This window comes from Taudactylus pleione, unplaced genomic scaffold (assembly GCF_031769625.1).
Source record: "Taudactylus pleione unplaced genomic scaffold, aTauple2 ptg000393l, whole genome shotgun sequence".
In the NCBI taxonomy this organism is placed as follows: domain Eukaryota; kingdom Metazoa; phylum Chordata; class Amphibia; order Anura; family Myobatrachidae; genus Taudactylus; species Taudactylus pleione.
Window position 1 is genome coordinate 156,576 of NW_028284794.1, and position 15,475 is coordinate 172,050.

The 15,475-nt window shown below is 39.9% G+C and overlaps 1 protein-coding gene across 1 annotated transcript; it reads right to left on the reverse strand.

Moving 5' to 3' along the window:
- Positions 1–4,525: 4,525 nt before the first annotated feature.
- On the reverse strand, positions 4,526–14,815 carry LOC148506823 (extracellular calcium-sensing receptor-like). Its single transcript, XM_088446071.1, has 6 exons — positions 14,796–14,815; positions 14,297–14,588; positions 12,377–13,207; positions 7,241–7,468; positions 6,982–7,105; positions 4,526–5,448 (listed from the first exon to the last, which is right to left on the reverse strand). The coding sequence occupies exons 1-6, from the start codon at positions 14,813–14,815 to the stop codon at positions 4,526–4,528; spliced, it is 2,418 nt and encodes an 805-aa protein (XP_088302197.1).
- Between the last annotated feature and the right edge of the window lie 660 nt (positions 14,816–15,475).

The following is a 15,475-nucleotide window of genomic DNA, read 5'->3' on the forward strand; positions in this document are numbered from 1 at the left end:
AAAATGTATCTTATTTAGTGGACAGGATGGTGCAAACGTTAGGCCTTTTTGGAGTACCTGTTTTTCTATCGGTTTTAAAACGTCTTTAGACAGATTAAAAATACCAACTTGTGGAGTTTCCTCTATAAGAATCTTTTCTTTGGTGCTCTTTTTGGTAATTCCCTTTCCTCTACTTCCTCTAGACGTCTTTTTTGACTCAGGGAGGTGTTGATACCATTTCCTGTTTCCCTGTGTTTTACATATTTTGGATGGTCTAAAAAAACCTGGTTTTTGTTTTCACAATCATCATTATAAGATTTTAATCTGCTATAGCGATTTTCATGTATATAGCCTTTCATAGTGCCCATATTCCCATCTCTTTTAATTGAGGGGATTCTCTGTGTCCTTTTAAATGGTATCTGATTCCACACAAACGGATTTTTGTTTTTATACATAGATTGAGAGTACCTGTTCCCATGCTGTACATGGTGTTCCTCCTTTTTCTTCCATTTATTTGAGGTGGACATTTTCCTACCTTGATATGGTAATTGATCCCTCATTATTTGTGGTACATTAGTGTTTTGTTTGACTTTATTGGTTTTTCTTACTGTATACCAGTTTCTCACCTCATTATTTAAATAATCATTTTTATCACGTTGAAATTTTTTAGATTTTATATCTATAATTTTCTCCTCTATATTGGAGACCTTTCTCTCAATGTCCTCTTTATATTTAATAAATTGTTCTTGTTGCTTTAATCCCTGTATATCATTTTCTAAAATGTTTAAATCTTTATCAATTTCTTTTAAAACCTTTTTTTTTTCAAAAATTAGTAATCTCATTAATTCAAACGAGCATTCATCTAGGATTCGCCACCATTCTTTCATATATTTGGGGTTATCCAGATTTGTAGTGGGATTCTTTGTAAACCTAAGGCCTCTTGGAATCCTACCACATTTTAGATAATTCTCAAGGCCCATAATGTCCCACCAGGTTTTTGTCTCCTTAATTAGGAGACTTTCCAATTTTTTCATAAAATCATCCTCCCTGCATGGGGACTCAAAATTAATATATATATTTATATATTATACATATAGTCATTTTGGGCTCGAGGAGCCTGTGCAAATTCTGCTAAAAAAATGTTGTGTCCATAGTTCATAAACAATCCGTAAAAGTATATTGTCCCCAATAAAATAATTTTTATATACATTTAGTCATTTTTGGCTTAAGGAGCCTGCACACTGAACGTGCCAGGTTTCAAGCATCTGTATTTTCCTTTATTGCTCCTCTCCCTGATGTCACATTGAGATAATACAGTACATACCTCAGTTTCTTTCTAGGTTACTAAGCTATATAATATTGAAAATGCAATCCAAATTCATCCCATAGTTTTTGTATGATGCCAGAACGAGCAGACAAACAGACAAACATAAATTCCAAAAACAATTATTTTTGTCTCCATAGATCATACACAGTCCCAAGGAATGCATTTCTCCCCAAAAAATTCTATGCACAGACACAACCATTACAACTTTATTATAAGTATAGATTCCGGCGTTATTTACGCCTGTATGTATGCGATCAGTGGCGGGATGCATCATATGCAAAATGCGATGCTTAATGCACCCCTCCCTATATATGTTTAGAAATAATTACTGCTGTGTGGTTAAAGTTGCATCCCATCATCTCAAGGTCACTGTGAGAGGTGTTTTGCTGCATCTGCGATACTTCTTTTGGAGTCGCGTGGTTGTCATGCACCGTATGGTGTTTAGATGCTAGGTGTATGAGGATACATCTGTATCATTTGAAAGACAACTGAATTTCTGTAACTTTAGATACAGGTATGGACATTTGAAGCTATTACACCCTACTAAGTACCAGAAGATATATACAAAAAGGCACAAACCCAACTCTTTTTCTAATAATCTACCTTCGTACAGTAGTAACACCCAGCACTACAAGGAGAACTAAGATTTCCTGGGATGGAGGAGGTTAAAATGTCCAGATTTCCCTCATCTCTGCTCAAATAAAGTCAGGCAACCCTCATTTAATGAGGTAAGTTGCCTACTGTATATTTCAAAATGATGTGCATTTTTGGGCTATCCATAATATTGATTATATTGTAGATTTTATTATAAAAACCCATATACAGAATCTTGCTTTTTGCTGATATTGATACCAAGACAAAACATTATAAAGTATTGTTTGTTGTTGTTTTGCAAAATATACACTTAGGGATATATTTACTAAAGTGATAGTTTTTAGAAGTGTAGATGTTGCCCATAGCAACCAATCAGATTATATTTAACATTTAACTAGCTTCTAGAAGATAATAGCTGGAATCAGATTGGTTTCTATGGGAAACATCTCCACTTCTAAAAACTATCACTTTAGTAAATATACCCCTTACTGTATATGCTATTAGCTCACTTTCTTTCAATTCCAATTTAAAAAAATATATATTTTTTGCCGTATTGGGAAGAATGTATCAGGTTATAATAATAAAGGATATGTATTATCTGAAAATGAAAATGAAAAGTCTTCTGAAAAACAAAATACAATTTGATGTGGGTATAAAAAAACCCTTATATTATAATTGAGAATGGAATGTACTGAGATTGACATAAGTGGGTGTCGGAACTCTCAGGCAATGACATCACTGCCACTGGTGGGAAAGGGGGTTAGAGTTCTGGCCAATTATCAGTAATTGTAATGTAGGTGTCACTGGGTAACAGTAATTTTTCGTTACTCTGTTCTTCACCACTAATCTGCAGAAACAATGGTAAGATGGGGAACATTTCAAGAGGCATTTTTCAGTTTTGTGAAACCATATTGCATCCTAACAGCATGCACTGCAACTGACATAAGTGATTGATCTGATCGCCCATTAAACTCATATAATGGAAATATATACATATTCATACGGATACAGTATGATGGCTGGCAGTTCAAATTCCGACAGCCGCAGCCTGACAAGGTGGAAAATCCCGATCGTCGGAAGGTAAGTATTAACTAACCTATTCTATCCCCTAACCCTAACCCTCCCTTAGGGGTGCCTAACCCAACCTCCCCCTCAAGTGCCTAACCCTAATCCCCTCTCTAAGTGCCTAAACCTAACCCCCCTCCCCCCGCCTAAACCTAACCCCCCATGGGGTGCCTAACCCTAAGTCCCCTCCGGGAACCCTAAACCCAACCCCCCCACGGCTGTCTGCATCCGTCGCCCGGCTTACATTTGATCAGTAAGCCGGGTGTCGGGCTCCCGGCGTAGGGAAAATGACAAGCATCGGGACCTCGACGCCTGTCATTCAACCCTTGCCGGGATTATACAGTCGGGAAGCCGGCAGTCGGGATTCCGTCCATCGGCTTCCCGACTGTTTCCCATTAATACCACTATCCTGGACCAGTTTACCAAGCCACACACCCATCATTCCCATTAATTTAACCAATTACTTGCCTCCAAACTGCTATTCAGACATGTTATACCCAGCACATAATACACATGCCTGCATGCCCACGCAGTGCATTTGTCTGCAATGGCATGCAATGCGTTTGGCCCCGTCAGTTGGATAAACATTCGCATTTTACCCGCACTTTTCCCTACTCATGACCTGGAGGATGATGGGTCCAAAATGCTAAAGTACTTAGAGATATTGAAAGTGACCAGCACAAAAAGTGCCTAAATAGGTTCTGCACGGGGATGATAATTGTTTCAGCTGTGACGAGCATTATGGATGATTAGCTTTGCTTTCTTGTTAGTGTTTTTTTTTTTTTAAGAATTAATAATTTGTGAATAAAAACATCTTTATTATAAAATTAACAACAGTTGAACAAATGACAATAATTATATATAAAACCTTAAAACAAACTGCAGATATACACCAATACTCATGAAAAACAAAACACACAGTGCTTCCGGAAACATTTGAACAGTTTGTGAATTTCAAAAACAATAAATTACATTTATACATATTTTAGTAAGAATTTATTAAAACCATCCTCCCCATATAATATTTTTTTTAGATTTCATGTAAAGAACATATGAAGATATCTACAGAACATGATGGCAACACGTTTATTAATTTATAAGTTCAAACAAGCAAATATTTGGCTCAGAATGTGTAAAAGTTGATTTAAAATGTTAACACACCCAAAGAGAACTGGAAAACTTTTGGGCAATCCCATCACAAGTGTCAGAGTTATCTGAGCTTATTTGTGCTTGAAATATTTTCATGAACCTATTGTTTAATGCAGGAAAGACCAAGGTAGATGATTTTAATATATCTTTCCAATCATCTGTTTTGCAATGCTGGAATAAATGGCATAAAATGATCAAAAATTAGAATTTATGAATTTTTGTGATTGGGTATAAAATCTGATGTTTTTCCCCAAAAACATATTATTTTGTGTGTACAAAATTATGAAATTATTATTATTATTATTATTAAATGCACATCGGTTCACAGATTTATGCCATTTTGAAGCATACTGTACATTTCTTTCTCTCATATAGCTGATTTTATTCACTCACAGTAACAACGTATAGTTCTCAATTTGTATTCTTCTTACTGTAGTCTCTATGTTTCCTCATGATGTGCTCTTTAGAGTTTAGCTGTGGTCTGACTAATATGATGAAGCATTTAGGAAGAAACATACAGATCACCAGAGCCCAACTGGATGCCAGGATGGCAAATATTTCCATAGCCACAGTGTATTTTCCCTGAGCACTGAGGGAGGCTGGGATAAAGGAGACCCAGACACTGAGGAAGGCCAACATGCTGAAAGTAATAAACTGGGCCTCATTGAAGCTGTCAGGGAGTCTCCGAGCCAGGAAGGCAACAATAAAACTAATGGTGGCCAGAAGAAACAGATAACCCAGCATGGTCCAGAAAGCTACACTAGAACCCTCGTTACATTCAACAAGAATGAATCTGGATTGAGTTTGTGTGCTGAATTGAGGGAATGGAGGTGCGAGGGACAGCCAAGTGATGCACAAGAGGAGCTGGAACAAGAAACCAATAGAAATTATAATATAGGGCACTCGTGTCACCCAGTTCCTTAGTCTGATGTCTGGTTTAGTCGCCATGAATGCAAAAACCACTGTTATTGTTTTGGCTAAAACACAGGAGATGCAAAGAGCAAAAACTATGCCGAATGTTGCCTGACGGAGCAAACATTTCTCCGGCTGAGGGTAACCAATGAAGGCTAAAGAGCAGAGGAAACAGAAGGACAGAGACAACAGAAGGAGACAGCTGAGGGAATAGTTATTGGCTTTCACCACTGGGCTAGACTTATGCTGGATGAAGAGTAGTAAAATGAAATCTGGAGCCAGAGATGATATGATGCTGATAGAAGCCAAAGATGTCCCCAGTGGATCCTCATAAGATAGGTACTCCATAGCTTTTGAGAGACAACTGGATTTCTGAAAGTTCGGATACTGATCCCAAGGACATTTGATGCAATGCACAGAGTCTGTAAGAGGACCAAAATATTCTTCAGTTGGTTGAAATAAAATATAGTGATCAGCCCTGGCATTCAGATTCAGCATAAATTTTACTCCATGCACACGATCGAACTCTGATGATGTAAAAATATGTTCTAAAACTCTATGACACAAGCACCAATACCATGATCTTCATCCACCTCCAATTTTGCTTGGTCAATATCAATACTTTGCTTCCAAACATGTAAAAAAGCTTAGACAACTGTGAAAATTGTTTGCAAACTATTTGATCATGGCTCAACATTGTCCTGCCATCTTGAGATTGTTTGAGTAAACTTAAGACTCTTTGTACAGGTTTGAGGATATTTAAAAAGATTAATGCTGGCCATACACCTGCACGACCAGCATTTACACATGACTCACCATCCGACTCCCCAGAGCTCCCTGGCAGAGTCGGCAGCATGTTTGTTGTTTTTCTTAGCACAGGATCTGTCGTATGATCGATCCTGTGCTTCACGCGCTCATTTGGATACAGTCATTGACATGACTTGAATTGCCGCACGATGGATCGCATGAACAAAATAAACAGCACAATCTGCACATGATATGATGGACAAGATGTGCTGCACATCTGATCATAAGATCCGATTATAGGAGCGCGGGAGCACGCATCAGATCATATCTTACTAAAATAATACACAATTCAATCCATCTTATGACTCATCGAAAATCGGGCAATCGGCTCGAAATCGTGCAGGTGTATGGCCAACTTAAGGATGTTTTGATTAAGTTGGATGAACACTGTTGATTTCCAGGACTCATTTCCAAAACAGCTTAGGATGGGAAAGAAACAGCCCGAAGTCATGAATAACCCACAAACCAGTTAGAGAGTGTTGAACCAGTCTGCTACATTTAAATTTTGAAATTGCTGAAGAATTCCCAGCATTTAAACATATAAATACATAAATAAACACATTTTCCAGGCACATGTTTATATTCTTGTAAACATCTCTGTTAAGGTGTTAAAAAAATAAAATTCATAATAATTACTGGTTTATATAATTCCATTGTTCTTAAAGGTTTGTGGATAGAGGAAACCCCTATACACATTTTGTTATGGTTGCAAAAAGAAAAATTCCAAGTTATAGGGACATGACATATTTACTTTAAATTAGGGGCATTTATTATTTCTTATGGAGCTAAACTTGTGTCCATCTTTTTTACTACTAAGTGGTGGTTTGCAATATAGGTAGTCCAACCACTTAAGACAGTTTGCATCCTAGCACGGTTTATGAACCTCAGAGTGAATTAATTTATGCGCCTTAATGTGCAGAATGGCCTTCAGTAGATCACACGAGTCAAAATCTGCACATCAAGGTGTATGAAAACCAGATTTTTGGTTGAAATTCCCTTCTAACGAGAAAAAAATTAAAGCATGGATATGGTCGAAAAGCTGCAGTTCAGTGCCACTCTGCACAATTAACATTTCTTACAAAAGTTTGGATATTAGTGCTGTCAGTTCCACCAGGAATGGTGTCAGACCAGAGGAAAATGTTGCTTACCCGTCGTGTTAGTGATCTCCCCATGAGGACATGGGACACACTCAAAACAGCAGATTGGTTCACCTGTTCTAGCTGCTTTCCAGGAACCAGGTGGGCAACTCTCACTGCAGATGGAGAGAGGAACCTGTGAAATTGTATAATCATTAGCCAGTTGGTGAATTATTTATTCTGTCTAACATACAGTATATAGGACACGTTCCTGGTGTCATAGCTCTCAGTATCTTGTCTTTTGTGTTGTATCTGACTACTGTAGTCCTACCTGATTGCTTTTAGAAGCCCACAGCAGCAAACTTGTGTTTATGGTAAAGACATGACCAGGAGGTGCTGTGGTGTCATAACTGCCAACCTTGACCTCCCGGATGGTGTTCTCCGAGCTCAGCTGCCAGTTCACAATGTCATAGACGGCAGGTGGGTCTCCATTCTCATCAAAAGAAAGTTCTCTCCCATCGCTCATTTTCACCCTCACCCTCTTCATATAGTACAGGAGCTGTTTGGTGCAAAGCAAAAAAAGAACATCAGACGTCATGGTGTCAGTAGAAGCACATTTTACGAATTCCTGTCATAATAGCAGATGATCTTTTGATGCAAAGCTGGCGTGGGCCATTATTCTCTCAGATAACCTTTATTACTTTTTTAACATTGTATGTGCAATTTTCATCTTCTATTTTTTGTTGAGAGCTAGTGCAGATAATCACAAATTTAATTTTAATTTTGGAACATGGCCAATCACTTATAATTTTATGGAACATTTTGATTGTTTGACTTGTTGCACTAGGAGGCACCATTGTGTTCTTTCTACTGATATAAATACACACATATATATATATATAAATATATATATATATATATATATATATAAAGATGTAGCCACGCTCATCCATCCCACTAGCGTGGCTACATCTGTATATATATGCATGCATGGATGGCACGACTAGTGTGACGGCGTATATGGCGTGTGCGTGCATATGCACACGCACGCCATAGGCTTTAATGGGGAGAATAGGGGCCGCGCCTAGTCTCGGCTATGCGAGAGGTCCGCTTTGCCGCGATGTGTGATGCTGTGCACGCGCATCGCGGCAACGATGAGAGTGGCTATATTTGTATATAAACATATATATATATTATGGAGACAACAGAATGGTTCTTCCATTAGCAGATCCTATCTTCTAGTATGCAAATAATGTTTCAAACTTGGCAAGGTTATCCCCAGCTAATAAAATACTTTCAGTAAGTATCAAAATTAATAAATATATGGGATTACAAATGAGAAAAGTTTAAGCACTTTTGTCTGCAAGATAACTTTGGTCGTTTCCAGGATTCATTATACAGCAATAATTTAAAATTCACTCGGTGAAAACAAATGACAACTGTCACCTATTTTCCCTTGAGTGACATTTGCAGTTCTGAATGAATACAAAAGGGGCAAACGTGTATTACTCTACAAAAAGAATAATATGTAAGTAAACTTACAACTCACAATTTATGATTGTTCAAAGTTTCTCTATGTACATACTACGGCGATCACTTGCCCCTCACTCAATAGAGGCTGTGGTTCCTCCAATGATCCTTGATAGGTACAATGAGTCTCCAAATTATTTTGACCACCAGGTGGTTTTATGCTATTCTGCAGATTATGCTGAATAAGGTAACCAAATCTGTATAACAATGGAAAGGCGAGGCTATGCAGAGACTAATGAAGTGCATCATTGATGGAATAATGGGTAAACCACACGATCTGATGGACTTTGCATTGGGGTGAGCATTAACACAATGGCTGCACTGGTTTATTGTTTGGGGGTGGCAGTTGTTAAAGTGGACACAGAGTGGAGCAACAGACAAAGAAAAGGGTCTGAGCACAAGGACTGTGGTTGTAAATGGCTAATGGATGTTCGAGTGGAATAAAGAGAAGGTAGACTTATTCAATCCCACAGACAGCTAACAGTAAATTGTTTGGTACTGGTAATAACGGTTTTCTTGTGTGCTCATTTACTTATGTACTTTGTAAGGCACTGCTGAACTACTAATGCGCCTTATAAATCAACAATAAAAATAATCATCATCATCATCATTGTCAAATGACAGATAATATGAAGCAGGCACCATTTCAGATGGCCTCTCAATGAACAGTACACCACACATTACATTGTATGGGCTACAGAAGTTGAAGGCCTGTTCGAACGCCATTGCTATCTGCTGAAATCAGTGTAAAAAGCCTCCACTTTGTAAATGTAAATTATTGAAAATGCTACGTTGACTGGGTTTTCATCTTCAAGTTATTCAGTTATATTATGTGATGTCATCCAAATCCATCCAGTGGAAGGCCCAGAACAGACTCCACAGGTCAAAGTTCTGCCCAGCATGTACCAACAGGAGCTCCAACTGGATCCTCAACCCCCTAGTATGTCTTGTGGGATCCAATGTTACACTATGTGTAGCTTTAATCCAAATTATGTGATGTCATCCAAATCCATACAGTGAAAGGCCCAGGGGTATCTTTAGAGAGGAGGGGGCCCATGTACATTCCCCGTCTGGGGCCCCCTTCTCTCTTCCCAGCGGCTGGCAGCCAACTGACATGGCTGGCTGGCCACCGGAGCATTAGTAGACTCTGGGCACTAGAGTGTGACCAGAGTCTACTGCACATGCGCAAAATGCTAGAAAAATGGCCGCAGTGGCCATTTTTCTGGCTTTTTGTACAGCACTGAAACACGGTGTGGAACCTCGGAGAGTTAAGTTTTTAATAATATGGAACACTGGGGCCCATGTGCACCATACACCCTGCACCCATTATAGATATGCTTCTGGGAAGGCTCAAAACAGGCTCCCTGAGTCAAAGTTATGCTCATTGCACTTCACTGTGAGGTCCAACTGGGACTCAACCACTCCATTAGGAATTCCAGACCTGAGGTCAATCAGGACCCCAAACATTCCATTAGGCATCCCAGACAATTTGCCACCCCATTGTAAAGTTTTCACCCAAATCCATTGAGTGAAAGGTCCAGAAAAGGCTCCCTGGGTCAAGGCTCTGCCCAGAAGCCCCGGGTTAAAGTTCTGCCCAGTGTACACCAATGAGAAGTCCAACTGGGACTTCAAACATCTAATATGTATTTTGGGATCCAATTGTGAAGGTCTGGGTTTGTTGTGGACCCGGGGTGGTGACAGGAGCAGACACAGAAGCAGATTTAAATAAAAAGGTGGAGTTTTTAATAAGTGATTTAGTAGACAAGGGAATGGCAAAAGAAAAAGTCCAGGTTTAGCACTAAAGTGCACTCGATAACTGTGGTGAAGCAAATGGGAGAATGTCCAGATAGTGACAGGCAGGAAATGTCCAGTATGCAGGTTTGGTGATCTGTAACGAAGTGCAGGCAGAGGTAATGAAGTCCAGCTGGGAGTTAGAGTGTGAGGCATGGTGCAGGGAAACAGAAGGTTCAGGTACTCAGGCAGGGGAAAGGTAAATGGAGGGTGCAGGGTGAGTCCAGCAGGTTTGGAGCAGGCATGGTAACAGGCTAATAGCACTTCCAGGCAGACAGGTAAGGCACAGGTACTCTCTCTCAGCCACAGCTGAGAAACACATTGCACTGGCAATGAATGAAAGCTCTGGACCTTCCTAAATACCATTTGTCATGCTGTGACTGGCTGGAAAGAGCTAATGACCCACCAGGATTGGACAGCTTGAATCACATGACCTGAGGCAAGATGGCGGCACCCATGCCAAATGGAATGGAAACACCACCAGGCCTCCCCAGGCCTCAGTGACAATGTGCCCACACAGAACCACGCGCAGCCAATGCCCCTCACCAAACACCAGCACCACTGCCAGAGACCCCTCGCTACAATGACCTCACAGGTAATACCCAGTGACCACCATGCCGAGAAACCCTGGCCGTGACACCAATATTACCACTCTGTACATTTTTCGGCCAAATCTGTCCAGTGGAAGGCTCAGAACAGGCTCCACGGGTCAAAGTTCTGCCCAGCGTACACCAACAAGAGGTCTGACCATGATATCAGCCCCCTAGTATGTCTTCTGGGGTCCAATGTTACCACTCCCAGCACAGACTCCATGGGTCAAAGTTCTACATTGCGCAGTCTGCTGTGAGGTCCAACCGGGACACCAACCACTCCATTAGGCATTCCAAACCACCCCTTTGTGAAGTTTTTATCCAAATCCACCCAGTGGAAGGACCAGAACAGGCTCCCCAGGTAAAAGTTCTGCCCAGTGTACACCAATGGGAGGTCCGACCAGGACCTCAACCCCATGGTATTTCTGCTGGGATCCAATGTTACCACTCTGTGAAGTTTTCATCCAAAGCCATCCAGTGGAAAGCTCAGAACAGACTCCCGGGTTCTTCCCAGCGTACACCAACATCAGGTCAGACTGGGACAATAACCCCCCTAAAAGAGACCACCTCACATTGGTTTCATCCCAATCAGTGCAGGGTGTACAATTGCATAACCAGACAGACAAACAGACCAATTTATTTTATATATAAGACTAGAACAAACTTAGTAAACATCATCTACATGTACTATAACTTTGCTATAAAATATTTAGCAAATACTACCAATATTTAAGCTTAAGCGCACCAGCAGAGAACCTAATATTATGTTAAAGTCTGTGGAAGTGGTGGAACCATTACATTATACAGATGTGTCCACATACAGCTATTTTCAAATCACGCCAAATATCCCCGTTTTCCACCCCCTTTGCGACCAAGCTGTCAGAAACGTTTCCCACAAAGTGTTAATCTTATTTGATTCACTAATGCGACAAAATTACAATGCAGTGCCGCCAAAGCCGCAGCATGATTGGCATGCTGCTGGCATTTGATAGCGGTGGTGGGTCGGCACTGTTTTCTGGGCTTGCTGAAGCTAGTAGCTGCGTCCTTAGATACGGCCTCACTGGCCCCTGCAGTGAGAAATTGCCAGACAGCATAAGTAATGTGAGAGTTACTCAGATGTCCGATGGTCCCGTAGAGATCTGATGCTGCATATTTGGATGCAGGTTGTGGATAACAGAAGCCGGCAGTGGGCATCTTTTTACTTAAGATGTCTCCTGCTGAGTTTGCATATTTTAGCACAGCTACTACATATAAAAATGAAGTGCCAGTCCCACTAACTTAAATCAGGCCCTATATACCATCTTCTTTATGCAAAAAGTACTAATCTATAGTGCCTAGAACTCTATAAGTGACTGTATGCAGCTGTTATGCAAATACAGTGCTACATTTTGGAAAGAGTACAGTACAAGGAGGTGGAGAATCTATGTTGTGTCACATAGTGCAATAAGGATAAGTGTATGAGTGCATATACTTACATGTACTGTAGGTTTAAACTTTTAGTACTAGTGAAGTTACAGTATTACTCATTGATGACAATCTTACAAGGACTAAATTACCTGCCAAGGCTTAAAATTATAAATATCTGCACAGTGGTTAGATGACATCGAACCTTCCACCACATTGCAGTTATTCAGATCCTCCAATGCTTTGGCAACAGCATGGACGGCTGCATAGACATTGTATGTAGTTCTTAAACTGGAGACATCAGTAAAACTGCTTTGTATGCTTTGTAGATCCTCCTGACCGATGCACTCCTTATCTCCAACATCCGAGAAACCTGTTGAGTTTCTCACTTGTGAAAATTTACAGTTAAAAGCTTGTTCCCAAAATATTTGTATCCAATTTCCTCCCAAGGACATGGATGGATGAACTGTGTTTAGAAACGTCCTAAATCCTAGAATTGTTCCACTGTAGAATGCTAAGCCAATTGTGCCAGTAAGAAGCTCTGAAAATGTCCTAATGTACAGTTGACTAGACGTGGACCATGCTTCACTGGCAACAAATGTAATGTTTGTGATTTTCTGCTTCCACATCTCATCTAGAATTGGAATCAGTTGAATTTCGGCAGAGAAGACAACAATAACCTTGGCAGTTGACTGTCTAATGACCTTGACAATGTGTGGAGCATTGTGGTCAGGTAGATTCATCACAATGTTCTCAGTGAAAGCCACACATGCTCCCCCCTTTATTATTTCTTGTCTGACCAACTGGATTCCTTGTTGACCATAATCATTATCTATAGCCAGTAGACCAACCCAAGTCCATCCAAAATGCAGCACAAGTTTAGCCAGTCCCAGAGACTGAAAGACATCACTTGGAACCGTCCTGAAGAAGGATGGAAACTTCCTATGGTCACTGAGTAGATGGCTTGTTGAGTAATGACTGAGCTGTTAGAGAAAGGCCACAATTGTTTATCATAAATTACATACAGTATCTACATTGAGAAATCTCCAGTATCATCTTAGGGTCTGATTCAGCTTAGGATGGAATTGCAAAACTGCACACAAGCAGCTTTACATTTCCATCCTTGCAGATATGGTAGTGCAGCAAGAAACATTATGCCTTCTGCATGCGTTACTTATCCGAGCTGCGTTGTACAATGCAGAATCAGATAATGTGCAAGAACATCAGTCCGCTAAGTAAACCATGGGGTCATGCAAGCCGGCCGCCGCAGATGAGAGATAGAGGCCAGGAAATCTCCATCAGCCAACAGAGATTCTGGCCAATTCCCTCCTCCTCAATGGCTCCATTTCGGGTAAAGGAGGCCATCGGTGCCCCTTTTGCCCACACTGTCAATCACTAACAGTCTGCTGCCAGACTGCATGCAAACATGCGGGACCCTTTCTGCACATGCGCAGTACGGGTCAGGGGTCTGCACAGATTCCCGACCACTTCTGAATTAGGCTCTTATTCTGATTTAATCATCATAATTATTATAATAAGCAGTGATACCTTCCACAGACAGGTATATTCATTTTAAACACTTCCATTGAATATAGGTTGACTCCAATCAATAATTAGCAATTTATAGTTCATGGGTTTGTTAGGATGTATCTTAACAAATGGGTTAAAAAGTAGGTTTTTATTTTTAATTTAGATTTCACAAAGTAAAAAAGAAAACTAGAAAATGGTTGTGAATACTTTTGCGGAATCAAATAAGTTTATTCAAATCCATAAAACTATATTCTACATATAGGGATAGTTTTTTCGGATTGTAAGTGTCCTTTCTACACAGATGTAGGCCAATGTGAGGTACACAGGATGACATAATCAGGCATCTGTCTATGTAAAACAACACAAGTATTTAAAAACTTTTTTGTGTTTGTTTTTCTTTTTTCTTCAATTCACATTTCATAACAAATGATCTTTTGCAGCTCATTATTGTTAAATTTATTCCATTAAACATTTTGTTTATTTTTGTTGAGGGACATTATTGTGCTTTTTATGTCTAATACATATTCCTGAAAACAACTCACCTGAGGATACCTGTAAAGCCCCATAATATGAGCTAGAAGAATCGAATGAGTGGAGATGGCAGGTCCAATAATTGCGGAAAGAGGTACATCTGGAAGACATCGGTAGTTGGGTATGGCTCTATTGGAGCCAGTTAGGATTTGCAAAGAGCTCTCTAAATCCAGATGGAACACATCACAGGAATCATAGGCTTGGAAACCCAGTGTCACATTAGGAAGAATATCGGGATCTTTATTGATCTCCTCCATTGCGAATCTCAGTGCTTGGAGCTGCTGATAACTTTCAAAGTGGAAACTGATGTAAAGAGAAATGCACAGTATGAACAGAATTAGTAAGAACCTTCTCATTGAGCTAGTACATGATGGAGGGTGCATAATCCGGGACTCCTCACGATTTGTGAGAAGAAGCTAGGAGTCCTGCAGACTCCTCTTCTCCACTAACCAATCACGAGTGTTTTACCAAAAATGCCACTTGTGATTGGTTGGCAAGGAAGGTGAGTACCTGGAGCTTCCAGATTTCATCATTTGACTTTGATTATTTATGGTTAGTTGGTGGGTTAATTTTAAAGACACGTTTTATTTTTTTTTTACTTATTAGATTATTGGCAGTTTAGGAAATATGAAAAGTAGATTTTATTTTATATTTAAAAAAGTGGTGTATATGAGTTTAAGGGGTTATTGGTCTCTTAATGATGCCTGACTATTTTACGGGGAGTACTGGAGTTGAATATTTATCTTTGAATAGTTTACCTCTGAAGCCCAAGACACTCTAAAGCTGCATACACACAACGATTTTGTTACCAACGATTTTATGAACGATTTTATGAACGATTTTCTGTCAGATTATCTGTCAGATTTTTTAAAGTGTAATGGAGCGTACACACGGTCAGATTTGTCAGACTTGTCAGATTTGTCAGATGAACGACTGAACGACTAAACGATTTGAACGATTTGAACGATTTGACCAAAGTTTTGAACGATTTGAACGATTTGAACGATTGAACGATTTTTGACTGCATTAAAAAGAATGGAATCGTCCAAGTCTGACTGCAAACCCATCAGATGTCAGATATCGTTATCTGACAAACGGGAACGCGCATCGTTGATCGTCCATCGTTCAGGCATGTCAGATATGAACGATTTTCCTTCAGATATGAACGTCCATATCTGAAGAAAAAATCT